Source organism: Gymnodraco acuticeps, unplaced genomic scaffold (genome assembly GCF_902827175.1).
Source record: "Gymnodraco acuticeps unplaced genomic scaffold, fGymAcu1.1, whole genome shotgun sequence".
Classification (NCBI taxonomy): Eukaryota; Metazoa; Chordata; class Actinopteri; order Perciformes; family Bathydraconidae; genus Gymnodraco; species Gymnodraco acuticeps.
This window is the reverse complement of record NW_022990939.1, coordinates 222,279-249,078: the sequence shown is the minus strand read 5'-3', so window position 1 is coordinate 249,078 and position 26,800 is coordinate 222,279. Positions and strand designations below refer to the sequence as shown.

At 41.1% G+C, this 26,800-nt stretch overlaps 2 protein-coding genes across 8 annotated transcripts; both read left to right on the top strand.

The window, feature by feature from the left end:
* Nucleotides 1-84: 84 nt before the first annotated feature.
* trim24 (tripartite motif containing 24) lies at nucleotides 85-10,929 on the top strand. Of its 6 annotated transcripts, none has more exons than XM_034234384.1 (19): nucleotides 85-1,065; nucleotides 1,530-1,648; nucleotides 1,739-1,886; nucleotides 2,197-2,329; nucleotides 2,422-2,538; nucleotides 2,658-2,772; nucleotides 2,860-3,006; nucleotides 3,103-3,217; nucleotides 3,867-4,084; nucleotides 4,214-4,471; nucleotides 4,970-5,092; nucleotides 5,215-5,365; nucleotides 5,550-5,607; nucleotides 6,551-6,677; nucleotides 7,752-8,029; nucleotides 8,725-8,836; nucleotides 8,980-9,054; nucleotides 9,168-9,329; nucleotides 9,466-10,929. In XM_034234384.1, exons 1-19 carry the CDS (start codon nucleotides 792-794, stop codon nucleotides 10,030-10,032), a joined length of 3,297 nt encoding a protein of 1,098 aa, XP_034090275.1. In that variant the 5' UTR covers nucleotides 85-791; the 3' UTR covers nucleotides 10,033-10,929. The 6 variants fall into 6 exon arrangements, with proteins under 6 accessions (XP_034090275.1, XP_034090272.1, XP_034090273.1 ...); XM_034234381.1 differs by having other exon boundaries at nucleotides 4,190-4,471; XM_034234382.1 differs by having other exon boundaries at nucleotides 87-1,065; nucleotides 4,190-4,471; nucleotides 9,475-10,929.
* Nucleotides 10,930-11,596: 667 nt separating this feature from the next.
* Nucleotides 11,597-26,700, top strand: LOC117558279 (fibulin-1-like). Of its 2 annotated transcripts, XM_034234339.1 has the most exons (17): nucleotides 11,599-11,816; nucleotides 11,983-12,097; nucleotides 12,688-12,823; nucleotides 12,975-13,122; nucleotides 14,488-14,550; nucleotides 14,639-14,728; nucleotides 15,150-15,287; nucleotides 15,404-15,541; nucleotides 15,617-15,760; nucleotides 15,857-15,979; nucleotides 16,989-17,114; nucleotides 17,243-17,362; nucleotides 17,474-17,605; nucleotides 17,681-17,804; nucleotides 25,478-25,620; nucleotides 25,911-26,048; nucleotides 26,154-26,700. In XM_034234339.1, the coding sequence occupies exons 1-17, from the start codon at nucleotides 11,732-11,734 to the stop codon at nucleotides 26,291-26,293; spliced, it is 2,103 nt and encodes a 700-aa protein (XP_034090230.1). In that variant the 5' UTR covers nucleotides 11,599-11,731; the 3' UTR covers nucleotides 26,294-26,700. The 2 variants fall into 2 exon arrangements, with proteins under 2 accessions (XP_034090232.1, XP_034090230.1); XM_034234341.1 differs by lacking the exons at nucleotides 25,478-25,620; nucleotides 25,911-26,048; nucleotides 26,154-26,700 and adding an exon at nucleotides 18,103-18,534 and having other exon boundaries at nucleotides 11,597-11,816.
* The last annotated feature ends 100 nt before the right edge of the window (nucleotides 26,701-26,800 follow it).

Genomic DNA, 26,800 nt, shown 5'->3' with positions numbered 1-26,800 from the left:
TTCCGTATTGGCTTCCCGGCTCTACCCCACAGTTTGCCGCTTGATTTATACCCTTAACACTTAATGGAGGGAACTTCATTCAGCTGTGAGTGTGCCTACAGACGGAGTTCACTCCGTCACGGAGGGGTAGGGTCGAGGGAGTGGTTTGGGATTGGGCCCGAATAACAAAATAATATATATATATATATATATATCAATAACTACAACTTTGGGGCCTTTTCTACAGTAGCCGAGAGATAAACCACAATATCTTAGTCACATGTAAATCTGGAATTTTGCCACTGGCTTTTTCTCAGAAGGGTTTTTGGCCTCAATCGGGCACTGTAGCTTTAAAATACCGCAGTGCCGTCTGGGTAGTATATGCTAAGTGTTATGAGCAAAGAATAAACAGATGGTCGCCTTTTCTATGGACATATACGTTTCAAAATACTATGTATGTAACGTAATTTTAATTTACAACCGACTTTGCGCTGTTATATTTCTCCTGTTTGAATAGGAAACGCCGCAAACTGGGGGCTCCCTTGTTTATCGTCTGTTTTATATGTGCAATAAAATGAGCTACATTGCTAATGTAGCATTGTAGACGGAAACAATTAACAGTTACACTACAACTGTTATTGCTAAGTTAAAAACAAACGGCTTTGAGGGATGGAACCACTATGTCTTTAATGTGTTAAGGCATAGTATTTATATTCCTTATGTGGCTTGTTAAGTCAGGATATCCTTTGTTTCCAATCGCCACGCTATACTGATTGCTAGGAAGGAATCGGGCATCAGCAGGGTGGGGGAACATGGATGAGAGTGCCGAAAAGGTTGTCACCGACGGTATTGTCATTATCGTGGAAAACGAGGCAGAAAGTTTGCCAGCCGAGGAAGAGAGGCTGAAACAGCAAGGCACCTTCGGGCTCATGGATACCTGCCCCGTCTGCAAGTTGAGCTTCCACAACAGAGAGCCCAAACTACTACCATGTCTGCACTCTTTCTGCAAGAGGTGTCTCCCAGCCCCCTTCAGGAGTGCTGATCCAAGACGTGACACGCAAGGTCAACTCGACAACAACAAATCATGTGAGTAAAGTATTGTTGCAACTCTGATACCAGTTTTGATGATTGCGGTAACTGTGACAGAGAAGCTCTTTATATCTAGAAATGACACAGATTGGGCTAGCTAGCAGAAATGTAAGTTATTGACAGTCTAAAAATAGTGTCCATTTCTTTTAAATTGGGTCCGGATGATGTACATTTCAATATCTTTTGACTTTGATATCATATGGCATAGGTTTGGGGATAATTGTTGTTGCTGTCAGGATATTTATACACAGCTGAAACAGCATTTGAGACCAGCATACACTTGTATGTATATGTAACTAACTAACATCTTGTCTCAAATACAAAGTCAATACCAAAACACAGCCTGTCTCTGTGTCAATATCATATGAAAAGCCTGAGGGATTGCTTTCTTGTCTTATGTCACCCAGCTAATTAATGTTGGCAGATGTGAGCTTTAATAGTGGATCTTGTCTCTTCAACAGTGGGTGCCATACGCTGTCCAGTATGCAGACAGGAATGCTGGGAGATGGACATGTTGGACAATTTCTTTGTCAAAGATTCTGCTGAGATGCCGAGCAGCACCGTGGAGAAATCCAGCCAGGTTAGACCTCCCTTTACTCTCCTCCCGACTGATTGTTTATATGACACCCCTCTCCCCAAACTACAATGTATTTATTTTTGGCTTTTACAGGTGTGTATGAGCTGCGAGGACAACACAGAGGCAACTGGTTACTGCGTGGAGTGCGTAGAGTTTCTGTGTGTGACATGTATCGAGGCGCACCAAAGGGTCAAGTTCACCAGGGATCACACCATACGCCAGAAAGAGGAGATGTCTCCAGGTAGTGTGTGTTTGTACGCCATTAAGTCAAGAAATACTCTGCAAAAAGAAGAACTTAAACCAATTTAGATGTTGCCTGCTTTACTGTAGCGATTATGAATTGCATTGTTGCAGTCAACTGTAAGCTATACAGTGTGTTTCCATGACAAACTTTTTACCTGGTTGCAAAAAAAAGGATAATTAATTGCCTTTAAAACATGTAGACAAACTGATCAGTCACTTTCTTTTGGTGTTTCAAAGCTAAACTAATTATTCTAGAAACCATAAGCTGACCATACGCTGTTCTTCATTTCCCCACGTATGTTTCTCAGAGGCAGTAGGTATGTCCACACAGAAGCCCGTGTTTTGTGATGTCCACAAGCAGGAACCGCTGAAGCTGTTCTGTGAGACGTGCGACCGGCTCACCTGTCGGGACTGTCAGCTGCTCAAGCACAAGGATCACAAGTAAGCGGATTTTGGACTAAATTGAACCGGGCCAAAAACATTTGTCATAAAAATGAACTTTCAGGAATAGTTATACTTTTCCTTTTGTCCAGTTACCAGTTTTTGGAGGATGCGTACAGGAACCACAGGCAGTATCTGGAGAACATGACGCAGCAGTTGCAAGACAAAAGAAGGGCCATCGCGGAAGTGTCCGGCTGTATCAGCAACGGGTAAAATCCTGTATAGCTTGAACTTAATTAGAGGATCGACATTTGTCATACTTTAAAAACGTTCAAGATCATTTGTATATTGTATAGACTGATGCTTATATCCAAATTCCCTTCCACAGACTCCAGCATGTTGATGAGAACCGGAAGTCGGTCACTAATGAAATAAAGAAGTCCATTTGTGGCCTGATCATGGAGATCAACAGGAAGGGGAAGATTCTGGTTAACCATCTTGAGGTATGTTTAATACGCATTGTTTAGTGGCTTTTAAAAGACCGTTATGACCTTTAGATTGATTATTAATCATGATGCATTTCCACCTAGGCTCTGACTAAGGATCACGAGCTGGGTTTGAAAAAGCAGCAAGACGACGTCAACTCCCTGAGCAGGCACCTGGATCATGTGATCAACTTTACCAAATGGGCCACAGCCAGCCACAGTGGAACAGCCCTGCTGTACTGCAAGAGACTGGTGGGGGACTTTGACTTCAAACGGCCATCTGAATTACTCTTCACTATATATATCTTATAATCTCCGTTTTCTTTAAAATGTCTTTTTGTTTTCTAGATCCTCTTTCAGATTCATTACCTAATGAGAGCGAGCTGTAATCCCTCAATCGTCCCTCAGAGTTCTGTTCGCTTTCAGTGTCGCTCTGGTTTCTGGGCCACCAATGTAGACCTTGGTAAGACTTACACTTAACCTACTTTATGAGTGACTTAACATGCCAGTGTGCTCTTGTATCTAGGAAACAAGTTAGTTATTTAATCTCCTTCATTTCTTTATCTCGTGTTTTTTGTTTACATAATCTTTCCTCTTGATTATATTTTTGGTTAAGTAATAACAAAAAACACTAATGGATAATGTTTTTTTGAGCATCTCAAACATTTTTAAGATGCTGAAAAAACAATAGAGTTGCATTGTGGGTAATGAAGGCACCGAGTTTTGAGAAAGTCTAATGGGTGGAATTGAGAAAAGCAATATCTCTGGTTCATCCATCGTGTCTCTGACAATGGTTGAGTACTCTCCTAGGCTCTGTCTTTTGCTGGCAGAAAGAAAGCCTCCTCGCATCTTCTTTTATGTTGCTATGCCAAAAGTGTCTTGACAGCATACCAGCGCTTTTCTGAAAAGTTGAAATATTTGTTTGACTTGAAGTGCACAGAGTGGTTTTCCCAAGACTGCTTCATGTACTCACTCCTTTTTGAAAATATTTGAAAAAGATGCTGTTGCTCAGACAAATACACAATTTTTACACAGGCCTTATATTAAGCTTAGTTTCTCCCAAGTCCTGCTGCTGATTATTAAATTGCTGATTGTGTGCTTCTTTTCTCCAGGTTCGCTGGTTGTAGAAAGGAGCCCTGGCGCCCGGCCGCCCAACCCCAACCCCAACCCCAACCCCAACCCCAACCCCAACCCCAACCTCAACCCCAACCCCACCCTCAACCACCCTACCCTCAACCACCCTGCAGGTCCCAGAGCAGAAGCCCCCCCCGGAGGTATGTCCGCCTCAGCTCAGCAGCGACAGAGCACGCTGGCTCAGCTCCAGATGCAGGTAGGACTTTCACCGTACCAATCCATTAATTATTGTTCAATGCTCCTTTACTCTCTGCTCACTGCTTTTAACCATGTACTCTATTGTCATCTATTCCATTGATAGACATCTGTTGTTCCTCTGTCCAAGGTGGACAAGATTTCACAGCAGCCCCAAAGGCAACCCCCCCCTAACCACTGGTCCTGGTACCAAAATGTCAGACTCCCAGGGCCCCCCGGTCCCCCACCCCCAACCAGACCCATCCACGAAGGGTCCTCCCCCTCCCAAGGCCCCCCAAGCATGGCACAGCCAGGCCGCAGATACGGGAGCTCCCAGCCCAGCACTAGAAGCCCCACCTCCTCCATGCTCCACAACACAGGCTTCCCCTCCCATCAGGTCAGTGCGCAGGTAAAAGATAACGATGTGTCGTGTGAGAAATGTACTGTATGTTCTGAATGTACTGTATGTTCTGAATGTACTGTATGTTCTGAATGTACTGTATGTTCTGAATGTACTGTATGTTCTGAATGTACTGTATGTTCTGAATGCTAAACATGTGGAAAGGTTTTGTAGTTTGTGCTTATTAAAGTGTCAAGTACCAAATTGCCCCCATTGGTGTTGTATTCAGCCCACTTTTCTTTTAATGACTTTTCTTTGAATATTTTAAACAGTTTTGAAATATTTGTAAGATTCTTCTTCTTTTTTTTATCGGTATTTTGTTCTCAATAAAAGTCTAAATGTTTCACTGGAAAATCTAATCATAAGTGGCCTAATATTGTTTATATGTAGAGGGTCTTTCCAGGATTTTAAAGGCCTACAGTTTCAGGCCCCAAACAGACAAACTGAATCCATTTTACATTTTTTCTAAACCTACATTTGTTTGTCAACTTTTTCCTCTCTATGTAGTCTCTGAGAGAGCTGATCCATGGCTCCACCTATCCTCCTAAACCTATGGAGATGTTGCAGGGTGCGTCCCGCTACCCACCGCCTCCGTCTGCTGGAGCAGCTGCACACATGTCCCACCATCAGGTAGGCAGGAGAATGAAGAGGGACCTACTCTAGTCCAACGTGATTCCAGAGAGAGAAATAGTTATTGGTGTTTTTTTGTGTGTAACTTTAACGAAGCCCTAATCGTTTTTTGTTTCCCAAAGCGGAGCCTAGCGGAGGCTTCCTTCCTGAAGAGGAGTGAGGCAGGTGGATCCGTCCCCTCCATCACCATCTCCATCCCCAAACCAAGCTTTGCTCCAAGTCAAGCTTCAGCAACTACGGACAAAATGAGCACCTTCAATTACTTAGCAGCAGGTCATTATTACTCCTCTGATGTAGCAACAGCCATAAAGATCCTGTCCTGCGTCTTCAATTAAAGGGGCCCTTTTATAACACAAGACAGGAAAGGGAAAACCCCCAAATGCACAATAGGGCCCCTTTAATCTTGTCATAACAACTTCGAAACTTAAAATGTTTTTTCTTGTCTTCTTCTCTCAAGTTCAAGCAAGGCAAAACTCCCCAATGGCCAAAGTGTTTTCTTCAGACAGAGGCACAGGGTAAGAAAAGATCATTTAATCTGTCTTTATCACAGCATCTCCACTCCTATCACAGTTTATTTTTTAAATATTTGTCCACTGTTCTCTGTATCTTTTTTATTTTATGTTGTATTAAGGGGAGTTCATTCTAAACCTATCAGTGCTGGACTGGTGTTTCCTTCCTCACTCACTTTTGTGTGTCACTGTGCTATCACCGCAATGAGTAGAGCCATTTAGGAGGGAGATTATTGCAGTGATAGATGTCGTAAAAATATATTAAAGGTGCGCTGACATTTTCTAACATTTACCATCACACTACTAATCTTAAAGACCATTTTTACCATCTTAAGTCAGGTGTCTAGTGCTGAAGTGAGACACACAATGGTTCTTTTATAAATATGTATTATATATAGGGAGACCGTGGTTCAGTGGGTAGTGTGCTGGACTTGGAATCAGGGGGTATCATGTTCGAGTCCCACTGCAGTCAGCATGTCGTTGTGTCCCTTGGAAAGACACTTCACCCCAAATTGCTCCTGTGGGGATTGTCCACAGTACTGAATGTATGTTAGTCGCTTTGGATAAAAGCGTCTAACAAGTGACATGTAATGTATTACATTTATGCCTGATAGACGCGTGAGAAGTGCTGCTTTTGATACGTGATTAGAAGCCTACGCACAACCTTGACATAACTTTAAATTGTGTCATTTTTTTGGCAGCGGTTGTGTGTAATCTTGTCCTGGTCTACACTCTAATTGTTTCCCTTATTTATCTTTCAATTTGGAATATGTCCTTCTGACACCTATTTATTCAACTTTCTAATATTTATACAAGTGACATGTTAGTGATTTAGTGGAAAAAAATATTAAAATCACTGTCTGGTCTTTCAAATGCCAATGTGTATTTTTTTATTATATCATGGTCATAATTTTCCCTTCTATTTTCTCCGGTAATCTCTTTGCTGAAGGACGACTCCCTGGAAGCAGACTGCGGAGGCTCCAGCTGCTCCACCATCCAAGAGAAGAAGAAGAGCGTCACCGGGGCCAGTCATCGTCATCAAGGACGAACCAGAGGACGAGGATGAAGTCAGATTCGTAAGAGAATGACTCGCACGTTACATAAGTCCCAACAAGGTTATAAAAGTTTAGATTGATATATATTGAGAATCGTTTCAGTTAGCATAGTGTGTATAGAGAGGCGAAGTCCCGCCCATCTACTTCCGACCCATGGGACCTTATTTCGGAAAAATTATGTATTGAAGTCAATGGGGAGAGAAAACTTATTTCTTGATCCCGTTTTAATTGTGCCACGAATTACACATATGTTTGTCAATCTTAAGAAATAATTTCCATGCCAAAAAAGTCACAGTTTGTCGTAAAACTGTTGAAATATAAGACTATGAAAAATACGCAACTAGAAAGACTACAAATCCCAGAATCCTGGTCCCGCATGCTGGCTCTTACGGAACCGACTAACTCCCCTTTTGTGTATGTACAGCTCTCAACATGCCCAGACTTGTAGTGATTTTCACCTCGTTTAATACTTTTTGCCTCATTCTGAAAGAAAGAAGTGAGATGTGCCAACGTGACGGCCATCTTGGTGTGTGGTGCGAGGCGGGAGATGTAGTTCATTGAGTGGATTCACACAAAAAAAAGTGTTACTTCACATTTTTACGACACATTAGAATTTTTTTGACTTGCAAAATTATCTTTTAAATTGACAAACATCATATGTGTAATTTGTGGCACAATTCAAACGGAATTGAAAGATAACCTTTCTCTCCCCATTGACTTCAATACATACTTTTTCCGAAATAAGGTCCCATGGAGGTCCACCTGAAAGGGAGGGACTTCTGTGATGCACTTGCGACACACCGCCATCTACTGGGATGTCAAGGTTGTTCAATTGCTTTTTGAATTTTTTTTTATTGAGATTGGATAGGAATGCTTAATGCAGAATGACGTCATTAAAGCATGTCGAAGGCTATGTAAAATAAAACAAGTTCCGTCAATAGACTCGTACATAAGACAAATAAATATTTATTTCGTAAGCCCATGCCGTAACTCTTAACACAAGGAATTTCCCTATGTTCGAGGCCTATATATTCACATATAAAAAAAGTGTCTTGGTGTCTAACTGCGTCTATCCCACGTCTTGTTTCCCTGCAGGTGCAGTCCAGCCTGCCGGACAGCAGCACCGGGGCTCAGTCGATTCCTCGGCCGCAGATCAAGGTGTCCATCCCGGTCTCCCTCCCTGTGTCAGAGTCTGGGAAAGAGCAGCATCCCGCAGCAGAGCCAGAGTCTGAGAAGAGGGCGGAGCCGGTGGAAGATCCCAACGAGGACTGGTGCGCCGTCTGTCAGAACGGAGGGGAGCTGCTCTGCTGCGACAAATGTCCCAAAGTTTTTCACCTGGCCTGCCACATCCCCGCTCTGAACGAGTCACCGAGGTGAGAGACCTCGGGGCTATAGATGCATAATTAAATGTTACTGCCCACATGAATACGTTTGCAGTCATTATTTCTGCTGTGAAGGCACTTTATCTTTGAGAGTTATTATTTTGTCATAGAGTATATCCGGATTCATAACCACTGTTTCTGTGATTTACAGAATTTTAACATTACATATTTCACAAAAAATCGAATTCTATCATCACGAATTGTAGAGATTTGTGTTCTTAATATTGTTGAGTGTTTCTAGATTTTGGGGGTATATGTTCTTTGAATGACTAAAAACCGTTTGAATGTTTCTTTCATTCAGTTATTATACTTGTCTTTATTTTGTTTACAATAGTATGAATGAAAGAAATGGTAAGAAATATGTTTTTTGAGGAAAATATTTTACAAAAAAAGATATTAAACTGCAATTCTTCAGTTTCTTGTTGTCAAAATGGAACAATGTTAGGCCCTGTTATAATGCGTCAGAAATATCACATGTACAGTACGCCGTATTCTGTCACTGATAATGTAAAATCAGCCTGCTTTACATTTCTAAAGAGCTTCCTGATGGGTATTGTGATAATCTGTTCTTAGGTCTTTTACTTTCCTAACATTGGCTGGTTGTGCAGACAGCCCTTACAGCAGCCACAGACAGAACACTTTTGATCATACTAAGCAGCTTCTCTTGTCCTTGTGTCTCTTCACAGCGGGGAGTGGTTCTGTTCGCTCTGCAGAGACCTCGCCGCTCCTGAGATGGAGTACGACTGCAAGGGCAAAGACGACCCCGTCTCTGAGGGATTCCCGCCCCCAGAAAGAAGGGTATAAATAACTGTTATTTACCTTTCTGTGCATGATTTCATTACTTAAGCCTGGTTTGTATAGTCAGTCTTTCCACTGTCTCATCAAACATCGCCATAATATGATACATTCAATGTTTGATTTAGTTATTTTTCAATTTACAGAGGTGTGAGAGGCTGCTACTGCGTCTGTTCTGCAATGACTTCAGCACTGACTTCCAGCAGCCCGCTACTCCATCAGTAAGTTACTGTATTTTGAGACAGAAGTCAAAGTTGTGCTATTCCTCTTTGGAAACACATATCAGTATGTTTATATCAGGTGTACGAGCTGATAACGTTATTTTCTAATGTAGGAGACAAAGAGGTACAAGGAGCTGATTAAGACCCCGATGGATTTGTCGATAGTGAAGAAGAAACTGGAGTCCAAGGCGCAGGGAGGTGAAGGCTATAGCGGTCCAGACGGGTTTGTCGCAGATGTCCGGCTCATATTTTTAAACTGTGCGAAATACTACAAGGTAAACACTTTTATAACGGATATCTACGAAAAGTGATTGTAATATAGTCGTGTCTAATGCCAAAACTCCCCAGTGACATTTCTTTCTTTCTTTAAAGTACATACTCTATCATTTTCTCCTCTATTTGTATGCACTGTCTGTACAGGTGACCTCAGATGTGGGGAGTGCAGGTCTGTACCTGGAGGACTACTTTGAGGAGCAGGTGAAACTCGTCTACCCAGAAAGGCTCTTCCCCGGAGGGAGGGAAGAGCAGATGATCCCCCCTTTGGAGGATGAGATTGAGGAAGAGGAGGAGATGATGGGGGAAGGCATGGCTCCCATTGAAGACGATAAACCGATAAGTCCTGCAGGAGAAGAAATCCCCCCTGTGGAGGAGGACTCGACTGTGGAAGAAACAACAGTTCCAGTTGAGGAAAATAAGTCTGAAATGGAGGAGAAGGAATTGGAGACGGAAATGGAGACAGATGTAACGGCAGCTGAGGTGGGAGACATGCCTCCATCAGAGGAGGCAAAGCAGGACGAGGAGACACCTGTGAAGGAGGCACAGAGCTCTCCAGCTGCAGATAGTGAAACAAAAGACAAGTCAGCTACCAGCTCCCTGGAAAATGAGAGCTCTGACCTCCTTACACACACAACTGAGGATCCCCCGGACACCCAGAAGGAGGAGTCGGCTCCTGCAGACACAGCCAAAGAGGGGGAGTGATCACAACAGAGAGGCGCTGTAGAACAAGATGGATGACTTTAGTCTTCCTCAGAATTGGCCCCAGTGGGGACCGACATTTGCTGCAATCAGACACTTTTTTGAAAAAGCTGTTATATTGGCAATAGGAAAGAAGTACTGCTTCACTACATTTAGTAGCAGTCATTCAGAATATGATAAAGGGACTTTTTTTTTGCTGAAGGTTGTAATTGTAATGTATCATAGACTACAGGAATGACGACACGGAAAAGCACACGCATACGTTTATTGGTTGACAGGATCTCGTTTTCAGATAGAGAAAAGGATTTTGGATTCATTATGCATGCAAGATGTCTTGGTATAAATAGTAATTCCTCCATTTTCAATTGACAGGCTCATGAACAAAATAGGTTTTCTTGTAATACTTTTTATTTTATTATTATTGTATTAATGCTATGTATACTACTTTTAGGGTCGCTGTAAATTGCGCTGCTCGGTTGTTTGAGAGCGAAACTTTAATTGCAACTATTATGGAACCTTTTTTGTGTTGCCAGTTTGATGCCTCTTATCCCCCTTTCCCCAACAATGTGATATAAAACAGCAGCCTTGTTGGTTTTTAGAACAACTCTTCTGACATTATCACAGTGTTCTCCCAATTATGTCCTTGCTCTTCTGCAGCATGATTATTTTCACATAAGATTAAGCCTTTTTTTTTCTTTTCCTAAACCTTCCTGTATTGCCATCAAGAGAAAATAATGAAAACTTCCAGTTTAATTTAGATGATTTGGTCGAAGAACCTCGTTTTTTAAAAATTATTTATTGAGGTTAAACCTATGAACTCTCCACGGACAAACAATGTTGAGAATAAAAAATACCTACTTTTACAATATTTGTAATAAACAGGGTTACATGTTAATCTTATTTGTACTTCGCTCCCATTATTGTCATATTTTTTGTCTTTATTTTTTCTGTTTTAATATTGTAAGATGCTGGTGCAAGATTGCTTTGAGGGGCCACGAGTTGATATAAAATAAATAGGAAAACAGAAGAAAAAAAAAAAGTAAACCACACAAATGTATGCTCATGTTTAACCTCATAACTTTTGTTGGTTTCCATTTTACATTAGTTCATAATTTTTACATATTCTGAAAAACTGTTTTAAATGTCAACAATGGCACTCGAAGATAAAGGCAAATGCTGCGTTCAGGTGCTCCTCGGATGCTCGGTTTTCTGTATTCATTAATCACCGTTCCACCAAATTGCATTAAAATGGTGCTATAGCTAGATGCTAGGTTTTCCTTAACAATGAATACAAAAAAAAAGAGCCAATATCGTAACTTCCTTCTGAAATAAGAAAAAGTTAATATATTTAGGACACTTTATTTTGTATAATTGTATTTTTCTTCCTTTTTACTACATGTTTAGGGGGTTTATAGACTTGTTTTTCCCGACTTTTCTAAAACTTCGCTTTTTCTTTTACCCAGTCAACATGTACTTTGGACTCACTTTGCGCAATTTCGACAGAAATAAATCCAATATCGGCTGTGTTTGAATTATTCAGTAGCTCTGACACAGCTCCATCCACCCCGCCCCCGTGTCGCCTCAGATGTTCTTCACGGAGAGCTTTCACACACACACTCACACACTCACTCACACCGTCCACCGCTGTCATTCATCCGCCGATCAGTCCATTCATTTATTATAACCGTGATATTAAGAGGATATGGGAGGAAAACATCTAAAAGTCACTCCATGGGCACTTTGGATCATACTTAGTTTTTTTCTGTACGGAGTTCTGCATGGACAAGGTAACAGAATTTGATTACTTTTTGGTGTGTTACTTTTAACACACACCAACATGGAGATATCCAAGCATTTTTTCGCCACGTTAAATTGAATTAAATCTGACTTTCATCAGGGGCAGCTATATTTGTTTTCTTAATAATGCCTCTTCTGTGTATTTCTAATCCTTAGATGTTCAGGCTCCTACTTTACGGGAGTGCTGTCAGTATGGGATGGATCGGGCCCTGGAAGGACATGACTGTACAATCCTCCCCCTCATCTCCATCTCCATCTCCCACACCTGCAGGTAAAGCAACACCTGGTTTGTCAAAGGAGAATGTGTGCAAGGGTCAGCACAGAAGGAATGTGAAGTTTTTGTGTATTTAACCGTTAAAAAAGCTTTCCTTTGGGTATTTGGGGTCTGAATGCATTACAAAAGTCTTCAAACTGTGTGGAAATGTGTGTTTCCTATACAGGCTAAGCCACAATTTGCAACGGTATGTTTAAAAGCAGGAAACACCCCCAGGGTATGAAGCCCCAAATCATGTCAACAAGTAACTACATAAGTACAGGCGTAAAATGCCCCCCTGGAGCATTTTTAACACTAAAGGGCCCTATTTGACTGTAAATACATGGAAGTGGTGATTGATAACATAGAGAAACACCTGGTGAGTACATTGAGGTCAGTGGAGGGGACAATCGCAGAGGAGAGAAGACTTTTGATCATGGATAAATTAGGCATTTTTTAAACTAAATTGCAACATATTACATCATAAATCCACTTCCAGTCAGTATGTCAATCAATAGCAAGCATTTCTTCACATGCTCCTTATCCAGCCGAAGAGAAAAGGGTGCGTTTTGTTCTGGATTTGGTACATTTCTGTCGTTTTTCTGCAGGATCACCCAGGAGCAGTGCTGTGCAGCAGCAGTAGGAGACCAACTCTGTGACAAAGGCATGATAATGGCCAAGGAGCAAGGGGCCTGTGAGTGGCCCTTCTTCTCAGGAGGAACCTGGGATACCAAGATCTCGAAGGTCCTTCCTAATGTCAATATCTTCGACCTTTACATGTCTCTTTGTTCTCACAATACACCTTATTCTTGTTTTCCTGACAGTATCGAGATAAGATTCCTACTTTACGACTGCTTTCTCCCCCCCCCCCCCCCGCCCTCTTTCTCCTGTTCAGATGTGTTGTGACTGCTGTATGCTCGGCCTGATGATAGCGAGCCAGGCGTCCAGCTGCGAGCTCCAGGGTTTGTCTCTGGAGAGGCAGTGTACGCACACGGCTAAAAGCTGCTGTGGCATAAACTCAGCGGAGGAACCCAAACAAACAGGTAATAGATCTTAGCAATCTTTTGATTAGCTCCACTCTGTCTTATCATGAAAGAAGAGCTATCCTGGCTGTGTGGGACATTCAAAAATAATCAGTACCCTCCATTTACACACACTAGGTGCCAAATGACTTACAGCTAGGTAGGAAAAACTCCCATTTGCTTTTTAGACCTTTAATTTGATTGCAGATGATCTGACCAAAAACGGATAACTTCTTATTCAGACTTATTTTAGACATTTAGACACTTTATGGCTTTTTTGGGGGACCCATTAACTTCTACAGAAGGCTCATGATGGACAGTTTTGGTTTCTCTAAGGATCACAATTGATACAGCAGAGCCAAAGATCTCACATTTTGTATTCCTTTTAAAAGCTTTGGGCCTACATTACCAGCAATGCAACTCAACCACAGTTCGCTTAGATATGCCAATAGTGGGTACAATCCCATCTTTTTTTTATCTTCAAACTTAAATATTTTGGGTTTATTCATCAGCCCCAACAGATGATGAGTTATTGGTTATCATTTTAAGGCAATTTATCAAAAATAATTCCATCCTCCCTTTGATTCTGCCCCTCTACATCTTTTAATGGATTATTCGCCCCTCCAACTAGTTTTTCTGTATCCTGCTGACAAACAGTAATTGAAAATTGGTAGCGTCACTAGAGGCAGAGCCCTCTTCTAATAAACTGGATACATGGCCTTGTTGTGGCAGCTGTGGAGCAGATCCCTGGGATACAGCGGTACTCGCCAGGCTAATCTGGAGACACCTTGCCAAATGGTGACTCAGGGCCAACTAGTGTTGTGTCTGGTGGTGGCTTTTGTCGCCTAGCTGGCTTTAAGTGAAAATACAACCAAATGTGTGGGAAGGATAGAGCTGCAAAAACATTCAATTTGAGCTGTATTTGTGGATTGTAGTTTTTTGGGGAATTTACCATTAATAAAATCATATTTTTATTTGTTTATTTAGCAGGGACAATGCACAGTAATGAACACTTAAAACATTAAAATGTGTCAAGCGTAACAGTGCCAGATTTTGCTTTAAGCTAATTTCCATCCGCAGTCCCTCAAATAAAACATTTAAGAAAATTACATTTTACAAAGATAGCAAAAACAAAATACATGATATGCAAAAAGTGCAAAAGAGCAAGAGCAGCATACACAAGTATTTATGACATGGTAATACAATATAGCAGCAACGACATATAAAGTGCAAGAGAAGATACAAGAGATACATAAAGTGCAAGAGGAGATACCCCTTTTTTAAAGTGCATTTAGAGGTGCTCGCACGTCTTTGTTTCTCAACCATTCTTTGAGTTGACCTTTGAAGCTATTGAGTTTTAATTATGCTTTATATCCATACCTCCAGTCACAGCAAAGCCTGTAGCCAATTTTACCACCACGCCGCCAGAGGGATCGAATGGCTGTAGAGGTTTGGCACATTCATTTCTAAAATGATTTTAGTGATGTATGACACACTGAAACGTCTATTTCGTCACGTGTCTCTCCCCTGATTTCAGACTCCAATTGCTCACAGTTGTGTGTAGGGAACGGCACATGTGCATGCCTTGATGGTTATCAACTGCAAAATGATGGTGTGAGTTGTGTGGGTAAGTAATCTAAATAAAAACCCGGCTTTATTTCTTAGAAAATAAGTGATTTCAACTGTTCAATATTTTAGTCTGTTTATCGGCCCATACTGAAATTTCTCAACAACTATTATTTGAATTATTATTTAAAATAAATGTATTACAATATTCACAATCACTTTTCAGGATGAATTGTAATCAATAGGATTTCTTCTTTTGCATTAAATTCTTATTTTATTGTTGTTTTTACGATATGTTGTTCCAATAGTTTGTCATAGTTTAGTTTCCCTAATACATTGTGAATTGTAGTATTAATTAGGTGGAGGTTTCAATCACCACACTGGGTTTTCTGCCTCTTCCTGCACTTAGTATAAAGTGCAATAAACTGAACAAACTAAATGCACTTATTTTCTTATTCTTTAGTGGATGTCTCTCTCCTCAGATTCTAACGAGTGTCTGACTGACAATCACAACTGCGTCTCCGGCCAAGTCTGCATTAACACAGAGGGTTCCTTTCGCTGTCAGAGGGAAACCAGCTGTGGCACCGGGTATGAACTCAGAAACGACAACGATTGCCACGGTACGAATAAAATCCTTTCTAATCCTAACACTTTTGTTTATTCATACCAAGAAATTGTCCTAGAGTTCAGTATTTCAGTATTGCTTCTATCGTTATCGCCTCTTTGCTTGTTCCAGACATAGACGAGTGTGCTTTGGGCTCCCATAACTGTGGACCAGACTTTGTGTGCAACAACACTGCAGGCTCTTTCCGCTGCTACCCGAAGGAGAGTTGCCCGATCGGTTACATTCAGGACGCTGTGGGCAACTGTAACGGTCAGTTTAGTGTCACAAGGTCAAAAACATTCCTCAGATAAAAATGTAGCTGTCTTAATGTAATGTTCTCTTCAGATTTCAACGAGTGTGTTGCCTACGCCAGTCCATGCCTGCCTGGCGAGACCTGTAACAACACAGAGGGCTCTTACACATGTCGCAGGAACAAAATCCCCTGTGGACGAGGCTATCATCTGATTGAGAACGGCACGCGGTGTGAAGGTGGATTCTGGCACGAAAAATGATCCAATATGTTTTTTTTGCTGCCACATTGATGTTCTTTTTTCATACGTGTATTTTCTGCTCTTCATGTTACAGATGTGGATGAGTGTCGTACAGGGAATGTTTGCGGCGTCCATGGTTGTGTCAATCTAGTTGGCACGTACCGCTGTGAATGCAGAAATGGCTTCATCTTCAACAGTATCTCCAAGCTGTGTGAAGGTACGGTGCAAATTCATCACTTTATTTTTGTTTTAACTATAAAATTGTATGCATATCAGCTATGAAATCCTGTATTTTCACGTGTTGAAGTGAGTAGAGGAGAAAGAACTGCTATTCTAGTCCCTTTGGTTGCCCTAGATCAGGGGTGCCCAACCTTTTTTGAACCGAGAGCTACTTTTAAAGTTGCCAGTCTGCAGAGATCTACCAGTCCAAATAGAGAGGTGTAGCCATTACTGACAGCCTACTACCAGGTAAATACACACTTCTACTTGTATAAAACTGACCTTTGTACGATTAATACTTCATAAAATACTGCAGATCCTTTATCTTACCTCTTTCTAATCTACACACATACACTACAAGTATTTAACTGAAGTTACACAACAGTGTTGTTGATACAGAGTTGGAGTTTATTCACATGTCACTACAGTGGGTAATGTTTTCAAGAAACATTGAACAGTGCTGCCACATATGACATAGGGAAAAAAGAAAAGACTCTGAACCCTTTCTTTGCCATTATATAAAAATAGTGTTGCTACAAAAGTATAAATTAGGCTTATTAAGACAACTCAGATCTGAAGCTGCTCAGGAATCTGCTGCCAAAGTGCAATAAAAAAGACAAAATTAATAGAATCAAACCCTTTTTTTGTAGCATTTTAGTAGAGTATAAAAAGAAATGCCTTTAAAATAGGATGCAAGCGCAACACTAGTTTCTTAACCTGAATTGATAATAGACTATAATCAATTTAAGTTCCTAACCCTAACCCTAAGTTCAAACCAACTAAAACTTACAGCTGATTAATAAAGGTATCTAACTTAGTAAGATTTATAGGAAAAGGGGCATCCAAGTGTTGAATTACTGTAAAAGGCATAATTGTTCATAAAATAAGTGCATCTGTGAAAAGTAAAAATCATGAGCGATGCTTGGCTGAAGGTTATCCAAGTATTACCTGCAAGTGTGTGAAAGAGGCTTCAGACTCTGAGATTCACCGCCCCCTGTGTTGTTCAGATATCAATGAATGCAGGTATTATCCTGCTCAACTCTGCGCCCACAAGTGTGAGAACACAGAGGGATCCTACAAGTGCAGCTGCGCCATTGGCTTCAAACTGATTCCCGACGGTAGAAGCTGTGAAGGTAAAATCTCTTAATTTCAGTCATTTCCTAAGACTTATGTTGGGGATATACAATATGGCTGATGTAAAAACCTAAATTGTGTCATAGTCTTTCCGAATGTATTTTTTAAACTCTGTTCCTGCTAACAGATGTCAATGAGTGTGAAGCCAACCCTTGCAGCCAGGAGTGTGCAAATGTTTACGGCTCATATCAGTGCTACTGTCGCCGTGGTTACCAGCTGAGTGACATCGATGGGATAGCTTGTGAAGGTACTGTTTGACTTCCTGGTTCTTGGTGAGGCAACAAAACCAACAAGAGAGTGATCACATGTCACATAAAAGAAGTTCTTCTAACCAGATTCTACCGTTTCCCACTCTCAGATATCGATGAGTGTGCTCTGCCTACTGGAGGTCACGTGTGTTCCTACCGCTGCTCCAACGCCCCAGGAAGTTTTTACTGTACCTGCCCTCCTACAGGCTACACACTCGCACACAATGGACGCACATGCCAAGGTCAGTCGATGAAGCTTTGGTCAACGATAACTGAATTGTAAATGTTTTTTTTTATTAACCTTTGCTTGTTTTCAGACATTGATGAATGTTCCACGGGGATCCATACTTGTTCTGTCTCCGAAAGCTGCTTCAACATCCAGGGAGGATTTCGCTGTCTGTTTTTTGCATGTCCGCAAAACTTCCGGCAAGCAGCACAGGGGTAAGAGCTGATGGTTTCTTGGTAATGACAAGCTTTGGTAATGAATGGTTCACTGTCCCTAGTTGAGCATGATGCATCTTACTTCTCTGTAGTTTAGTTTTAAGAATACGTTGTATCTTTTACACCCTTTTTCTAATTTCCTGAGTTTGTTTGGACTGCTCTGGATGCTTTCAACACTCTTTTCTTATTATCTGGCCTTCATAAATTATTTCCTCTCTGTTCTTTGCCTCTTTTTCCACCATGTACGCAGCCGATTCTGCTTTCCATCCAATCAGTATTTCATTTTTTCCCATTTCAGCCGTTGCGAGCGAGTAACTTGCGAGTTCACGCGGGATCCTGCGTCGTGTTTCTTACTCCCGCTGAGAATCTCCTTCTACAACATCAGCTTCCCAACCAACACACCCGTCCCTGCTGTGGTCTTTCGGATGGGACCCTTTAATTCTGTGCTGGGAGACAAAATGCTGCTTAACATAGTGTCCGGAGATGAGGAAGAATACTTTGTCGTGCAGCAGCATGCACATGGAGGAGAGATCTCACTTCGCCGTACCTTAACCCTGCCGCGGGACTTCTTTCTGACCGTGGAGATGAGGTTGATTCGCTACGGGACGGCTCATCTGTATATGGCTAAGATTGCGGTGTTTATCACAAACGAGCAGCCTATCCGGCCTTCAAGAACATTTCCATATTAGAAGTCTGTGAAATAAAAAGAAAATACGTATTTTGTACCCATTACGCATGTTTAATAAGGTTTTTTTTATTTGTTTTTATCTATCCTTTTACTTCAAGCAGGACTCACAGCTGCAACTTTCTATCTACCCTCGAAACAGTTTATAACGGGCAAATGAATAATTGTTGTTCAGTGATGCAAAACAAAGACTAAAAAAAGAACAAGATACCACAGCAGTCTTTATGATGAACTGGAGTGACTATTTATTTGTATTGCTAAATTCTTCTTCTCAGTATTGAGCGAAAAGGATTGATGGCATTCTCTGTCTGTAGCCTATGCTTAAAATGAAGCTGCAGCGAGCATCAGGTTAGCTCACTTTAGCATAAAGAAACAGCTAGCCTGGCTCTGTACATCAAATACTCGAATACTAGAAAAGACGTTGTCCAGGACATAAACCTTACAAAAAAGATATAAAGTTAGTGAGAGTTTTAGGTGCTGGTAGCCATTGTGTATTACTTTTGATCAGAACTAAGCTAGCTGTTTCCATTCTGTATGCTAAGCTAAGCTCGGTGGCTCCTGTTGCTTTAAATTACACATACAGACATGAGGTTGGTATTGATCTTCTATTTTTACTTTTAGCAATACATTTATTCGTCTCTAACCCCCCAAAAAAAACTATTCCTTATAGTTTTGTTGTTGGTAGTAACGGATTTGAGTGGTTATAGTTCTAAGCAATGTTGCTATTTGAATTGCGGTTGAAAGCAGAGATCAGATGGATGTCTTTTTATCGATTTTTTTCAACACTTAAAACCCTTCTCTTGCGTTAGGTCATACCCCCCTTCCCATACTATTTTTGACAGGTGTGTTTTGCCAACATATTCTCACTTCCAACTCGGCCTATGTTGACGTTATGTCAGGGTCCCTGTCGTCACTTTCCAACGCAAGGGGGGGCCCTTTAGCGTCGAGTTTCAACTATCAGGGAGTCCCATTGATTTGCATATAGAGCTCCCTGAACGTTGGTAATAGACGAGTTGGGATCGCGGCTAAATGTTCTCCGCAGATCCATTCTCACAGCGTTTATCAACCTTTTTCGTACTCAATATCAAGCTAAACTTATTGTTTTTACTTCTTTATTTTAATTGAATAATGTAGGACTTTTGTTGCCGTCAGTTATGGGGAGAGCAGGGGCTCAGAAAACTGAAATCTGTATTGTTTCATAGTTTTTTCCTTCTAATTTTGTATTATTTTCTAAACCACACTGTTATTTACTCAACAATAAGACACAATTATCCTTGTGTTTATTTATTTGTTTGATTGTATAATGTCGGACTTTTGGAGTCCGTCAGGACCGAGGGTCGGAGCAGCTTATAGTAGTTGCTTAAGAGAATTTTACACCCGGAAGTAAGTATTCTCTCCGCTTCGCTCAAACCCCGTGATTAGTCCTCAAGCTCTGTGATTGGATGTTTTAGCCACAATGCACGTTGGGATATGGTGTTTATGTGATGTGAAATAAAATAATACTTTATTCCGAGTGTGCTTGCTTTTCTCTTTGGAAGTCATCACATAACGGCATTGTAATACACGGTTCGGCTGCATTAAATATTACACATCTGCCGTAGTTCTTGATTTATAGAGCCCTGATGATAAGACTTCTGGACAAACAGGAAGAACTGCCGCCGAAACTGAATATGTGACGTGGATCATAAATATATCAGCAATTAAACAACATCTTCAATTTCTCTAAACAATATACGTCTCCTTGCAGTATCAATACTAATTCGGTTGACTTTTATATTTGATCCAATTGGTAGATAGGCTATATTTACACCATAACGGTGCACAGCTGATAGAAAGGGACACCTAGTGGTTAAAGCACGTTATTGAATTGTATTATTTTTATTATTAGATATTAATAGGAGACACAGACAGACAAACTAATAAGGCTTTATTTAAACATTAAAGAATGCTTTAGGTTAAGGTCTTCTTTTGAATAAGAAAAAAGCTTTGGGGGTATAAATATTAAGCTTGACAAAGTACTAATATATTGCTTTCCTGCAATGTTAACTACTGTATGTTTAAGCACTTATTTGAACTGATATTATACATATGTATTATACTCTTATAAGATGTATGTAGATAGTATAAGAAATGTGCAGAATATGACAGTTTAATGGTGGAAGTATACACACATATTGATAGATGTCTTGTAATGCACTGTTGAGGAACCTGCGACCCAAGTTTTTCATCTCCGGCCTTGTCAGGTATTGAACATTCAATAAATAAAGAACACAGAATTATGAAATATAAAACACAGAATTTGTGTGATTATACTAAATGATTTACAAATAAACACCACCGCATATTTACAACTGTTACACATGCTGCTGTAACGAAAATGTTTCCAACTTAAAGTAAACTTAAATAAAGTATATCTTATCTTAAGATGATCGATGGCTACTGCCATATTTGCAAAATTTGCCTCTGAACCTTGACAAGTGCATGTTTCAGGCTTATCAATGAACAACAGGAGGGGTCACAGACATAAGACCAGCTGTTAAAGAAAGCTCTTCTGACCTTAGCTGTCATGTGGGTATATATTAATGCTGCCCATTATGGGCACAAGCCATTTTCACCCATTTATTAATTATATGTTTTAAATTTGAGTGTTTCCTATCCCCTAACCCTCCAGGGATGTACAGTTTAATACTGGCAACTTCTTATTATGGGAAATACGAAAACGTCTTTTAAAACTACAATTCCCAGTAGAGACGTGCCATAGAACATGTTGCGAAACACACAATAGCCAGCATGTGTAGTTCTGGGGACGGGGTGGACCCATTCAAATCCAGTTTTGGACAGTCTGCCGTGGTTCCATCCCATTTCAAAGTGCTGTTCGACGCTCGGCGTAACCTTCCGCGCACACTCAAACATCCAATCACAGAGCTTGAGGACTAATCACGGGGTTTGTCAAGCGAAGCGGAGAGAATACTTACTTCCGGGTGTAAAATTCTCTAAAGCAACTACTATGAGCTGCTCCGACCCTCGGTCCTGACGGACTCCAACTTGTGTTTATTAATCAAACAAATAAATAAACACAAGGATAATTGTGTGTTATTGTTGAGTAAATAACAGTGTGTGGTTTAGAAAAGAATACAAAATTAGAAGGAAAAAACGATGAAACAATACAGATTTCAGTATTCTGAGCCCCGTACTCTCCCCCTAACTGACAGCAACAAAAGCACAAAATTATTCAATTAAAATAAAGAAGTAAAAACAATAAGTGTGGCTTGATATTGAGTAAGAAAAAGGTTGATAAACGCTGTGAGAATGGATCTGCGGAGAGCATTTCTATTACCAACGTTCAAGGAGCTCTATGCAAGTCGGGACTCCCTGATAGTTGAAACTCGATGCTAAAGGAACCCCCTTGCGTTGGAAAGTGACGACAGGGACCAGGGGCGGACTTGCCATCGGGACAAATCCCGATGGGCCGGTACTGAAGTGGGCCAGTCGGATAAGTCACTAGCCACCGCCCCCCCGTCGACAATATACTAGCGGTATTTTCTTGCGGCACCGAGGTGGGCTGGTCGGTTAAGTCACTAGCCTTATGAGATTCTTCCCGTTCCAATGATGTATGGGATGTATTGATTTGATACAAGCAAGTCAGTGTTTCATTGTGTACTTTCAACTAGAGTATATGGTCTGGACCCACCGGTGGGCCCATCAAGTTCAGCATTCACTGTGATGAATATAAAATAAGACACTGATACTGTTTTCCTCAATGAACATTTAGAGAACAATACATATTCAGGGCTCCTCTCCCTCAGGGGCCTCTTCCTGCTCAGTTGACTGTTGGTCAGGCTCATAGTCTGGATCGCTGTTGTCTTCAATTTTGGAGACATCGTCCTCTTCAATCTCCTCTTCATCTGGTTCAAAACATTTGTCCAGAGCCTCTCAGTCGCCTACTCATTGTGTCAATGACTCAAATGTGAGCAAGGCACAAATATAACTGCATGAGAGAAAGTGAGAGGTTTTTTTTCTCGAGGGGCACAGAGCTTGCACCTGTGAGAAGGTTATGATACATTGTATCATACAGCGTGAGAAAGTGAGAGCTTCCCGTAACTTAGAGTAAATTGTTTTGTCTGGAAGGTGTGGGGGGACATAAGCACTGTGTGTGTGTGTGTGTGTGTGTGTGTGTGTGTGTGTGTGTGTGTGTGTGTGTGTGTGTGTGTGTGTGTGTGTGTGTGTGTGTGTGTGTGTGTGTGTGTGTGTGTGTGTGTGTGTGTGTGTGTGTGTGTGTGTGTGTGTGTGTGTGTGTGTGTGTGTGTGTGTGTGTGTGTGTGTGTGTGTGTGTGTGTGTGTGTGTGTGTGTGTGTGTGTGTGTGTGTGTGTGTGTGTGTGTGTGTGTGTGTGTGTGTGTGTGTGTGTGTGTGGAGATGTTTTCCATCTGCAGGATGAACATAATACACTCATACCCATTAATTTCCTATGGCGGTCAATTCTGACAACATCATGGGTGTTTCACTGTTGAATAAATCAATGCTAGTGGTGATCATCAATTGTATATGCTCAGAGGCCTAGTGAATCAGAAACAGGTTTATTGCCAGGTAGGTTCGCACATATTAGGAATTTGACTTGATGTCATGGTGCATACATACAATATAAAAAACAAGAAATCTAATATAAAACAAAAAATATTTTACACCATCATCAAATACAGTGAAATAGCAATACAAATTAAATAAAGCAGTAATTTACATGGAAATGAATTTTAGAATATAAACTATGAAATGTGAAATAAGAATATGTGCAGAAAGGAGTATGAACATTGTGTGCATTAATGTAATGCATATAGTCTATGATGTGGCAGAGGTAAAGTGTCAGCGGGGGCCTTGTTTAAGAGGCCGGTAGCGGAGGGGAAGAAACTGTTCAGGTGGGTAGAGGTTTTGGTCCCGATGGAGCGCAGCCTCCTGCCTGAGGGGAGGGGGGTGAACAGTTTGTGTCCAGGGTGGGAGGGGTCGGCCACTATCTTCCCTGCCCGCCTCAGGGTCCTGGAGGCATGCAGGTCGTGGAGGGATGGCAGATTACAGCCGATCACCTTCTCTGCAGAGCGGCTGACCCGCTGCAGCCTGCCCTTATCCTTGGCTGTGTCTGCGGCGTACCAGATGGTGATGGAGGAGGTGAGGATGGACTCCATGATGGAGGTGTAGAAGTTCACCATCATCGTCTTTGGCAGGTTGAATTTCTTCAGCTGCCTCAGAAAGAACATCCTCTGCTGTGCTTTTTTGATGAGGGAGCAGATGTTCTGCTCCCATTTGAGGTCTTGGGCGATGACGGTGCCCAGGAAGCGGAAAGACTCCACAGCAGTTACTGGGGAGTCACACAGAGTGATGGGGGCGGGTGGGGCTGCGTTCTTCCTGAAGTCCACGACCATCTCCACTGTTTTTAGGGCGTTGAGCTCCAGGTGGTTTTCCCCACACCAGGTCACCAGATGGTCCATCTCCCACCTGTAGGCAGACTCGTCCCCACCAGAGATGAGTGTGGAGGATAACATAAGGTCTTGAGGCAATTGGATGAAAAACACAATATTTATGATAAAAAACAAAGTCACTCGGTCACTTTTGACCCGAAACGCAAGAGAAAGGTTAATGCCTTTTTTGTTATTTATTCTAATAGTATATGTTAAGAATATTAGGACATTGTACCACTAGATGGGGCTCATTAGCTATTAAGGATCTAACACTATGACATGATTGTTCATTTGTAATAATTTGTACAGATGGCAGCTCACTCTACCTCAGCTTCACTTTATGTGTACTTTCTAAGTGATTGGAATTAAAAGAGTGACAGATAAAAATGGCTTTTTACTCTTTAATATTCAAGCACAAACACACATACCGGCAATGGTTTCCGCCCCTACTCTCGTGCTTCCTCCGCTGTGGTCATTTCTTATGTTGAAAGCAATTTTTCCTATGATCTGTTCCAAGTGGCCTCACCATAGGATCAAACAGAACTCGCCTCAGTGGATCGCAAGAAAAATAAGCGTGGCACTTATTTATGGGCACCTGGGGCTTGGCCAACATGGGGGCTCAATTTGTGGTGGAGCAGCATTACAGCTCGTATGATGAATAGTGCTTTTAGTGTTGGTATTGGGTGGTTATCAGTTGATTTGCTGTAAATTATACCAAAAGGGCAGTAGCTGTGTTGGTCAGCTGGATAAATGCAGCCAGACACATTTTCCACTGTTCCACTTTCCTCCCGGTGGTTTTTGTGGTTTAATACATATAGAGCTGATTGAAAATGCAACAAAATTATATATATGAGCTAATCATTCTCTTAAATCTTTGGATCATATAACCACCTAACTGATTTCCAAAATGCCTCACTAATTACTTCATATATGTAAAAATAGTGATATGTTGTATGAAATAATAATGATTGTATCTCTATTTGTCAGTTTTTTGGAGGGTTACAATCTTTTGGGAATGTTATTCTGCTGCGGATTCAGTCAACATCCTGATATTTTGTTCTGATTCTTCCTCATCAAATTGTTACATACCCGTGCCTGGTTTTCCACCATCCCACTATCCTTTGTAACATTTCCCTGGTGAGGAATACCACACAACCATCTCTGGTTTTGGCGTCATGCTTAGGGAATGACTTGGACTCACCTGCTTGCTGCTAATTACACAGCTCTGCTCCCGTGGTCGTTTCTGAGGTCACATTTGAAAGTGCACAAACATGATTTTAGGTTGTGGAATCAGGGTTTGGACTCTTTCTAAAGTGCCCGTTCCATGGTTAACCATGCAGGTCTATGGGACTATTCAGGTGATGCCAGGTTCTTTTTGCTCAATTTAACTGTTTAATCCTAAAAGTTGTTTCTTAGAAATACTGGGTAGTACTGTATAGGTTGAAATTGTGAAGATTTCCCTTCTTAAGATATGTATTTCTCTCCCTGCCTTGGCACATTTATATATCCCCCTTTTCTCTGCATTTCCTCACTTTTTAGATCTGGTGGTGATGCTTTGATTAATGTGCGTTGCATTAAGTCCTGCCACCCTCATGACATCAGCTGCAATATCAAACCCGTCCACACCATCACCCACACCTCCCTCTCTCTGCCAACCTTCAGAGACTTCCATGAACCACAGGGTAAGACAGGGGGAAGTACAGCAAGGTTTTAGTATGTGTGCAGTGGTGTGCATTAGTTAGTTAAGGCATGACTTTGTTGTTGTCTTTATTATATTATTTAACCGTAGACCCAGGTTTCCAAACTTCATAAATGTTTTAAGGGGTTAATGGGGAAGCCTCATGGATGCCTCATTGAAAAATACAACTTTCAACCCACCAAGCTGTGCATAAGATGTAATTACTTGTTTCAACTCACAGAACAATTGATAATGATTTAAAGACAAAATCCCCTTTCTGGTTTGCCCCAACAGAAATAGTTTTCCTGCGGACAGTTACAGCAGCTAACTCTGCTGTACCTGGCGCCACCGATGTGTTCTTTGACATCCAGTATGCAGATGACCAGTTCTCTTTTGATGTGGAGAAACGCACCCACCATGGCATGATTATTGGTAAGTGTCTTTCATGAAGACCTATATCAAACAGATATTTAATTTACTTATAAATCTCCCAAAACTGAATTTCACTAACTAATCCCAATCTGTGTCATCACTCAGGTGTGGTTCGGCAGGTGAAACCTATCATTGGCCCCAGGGACCTTGTGATAGAGGTGGCTATGAACTATATCAAGTCAAGGGATGTCTCTCATCGCAACATTGTCATCATCCATGTTTTCATCTCTGAGTTATGGTTCTGAGCTCAGCTAAGGAGTTATTAGTTACCTAGCAATACATAAATTGGCAAACATTTTGAATTGGGTAACAATTTCAGCATGCTAATATGCTTGCAGTGACAGTGCTAAGCTAATAATGCAAATATTTACGAGGTATAACACCACAACAACCACTCAGTTTAGTCTGTAAGCATGGTAACATTTGCTAATAAGCACTAAACCAGAAGCACAGCTGAGGCTAATGTGAATATTAGAAGTACCAAATGTTTGCCAAGCTATTCAATAGTTCATGAGATATTTCAACTAACCAAACTGACATCCTTATAATAGGGCCAAATCAGCCAAAGATATTTACTCCATTTCAACTTTGATTGTGTGTTGTACCATCAGAATACGAGACCATTTGTGAATAATAAAGATTGTGTGGTTAATTGTGTTCATGTTTTTACTAAAAGGAGATCAATCCTAGACTGCTGCAGACTAAACCAATTGTCCTTTAGTAGCATAACTGTGGTTTCAAGAATAACACAA

Coding starts and splice junctions, on each gene's coding strand:
- LOC117558279 (XM_034234339.1), top strand. CDS start 11,732: ATGGGAGGAAAACATCTAAAAGTCACTCCATGGGCACTTTGGATCATA. Junction 14,729..15,149: donor TGATGGTGTGAGTTGTGTGG/GTAAGTAATCTA, acceptor CTCTCTCCTCAG/ATTCTAACGAGTGTCTGACT. Junction 26,049..26,153: donor CCACCATGGCATGATTATTG/GTAAGTGTCTTT, acceptor GTCATCACTCAG/GTGTGGTTCGGCAGGTGAAA.
- trim24 (XM_034234381.1), top strand. CDS start 792: ATGGATGAGAGTGCCGAAAAGGTTGTCACCGACGGTATTGTCATTATC. Junction 2,539..2,657: donor TCCGGCTGTATCAGCAACGG/GTAAAATCCTGT, acceptor TCCCTTCCACAG/ACTCCAGCATGTTGATGAGA. Junction 9,330..9,465: donor ACTGTGCGAAATACTACAAG/GTAAACACTTTT, acceptor TTGTATGCACTG/TCTGTACAGGTGACCTCAGA.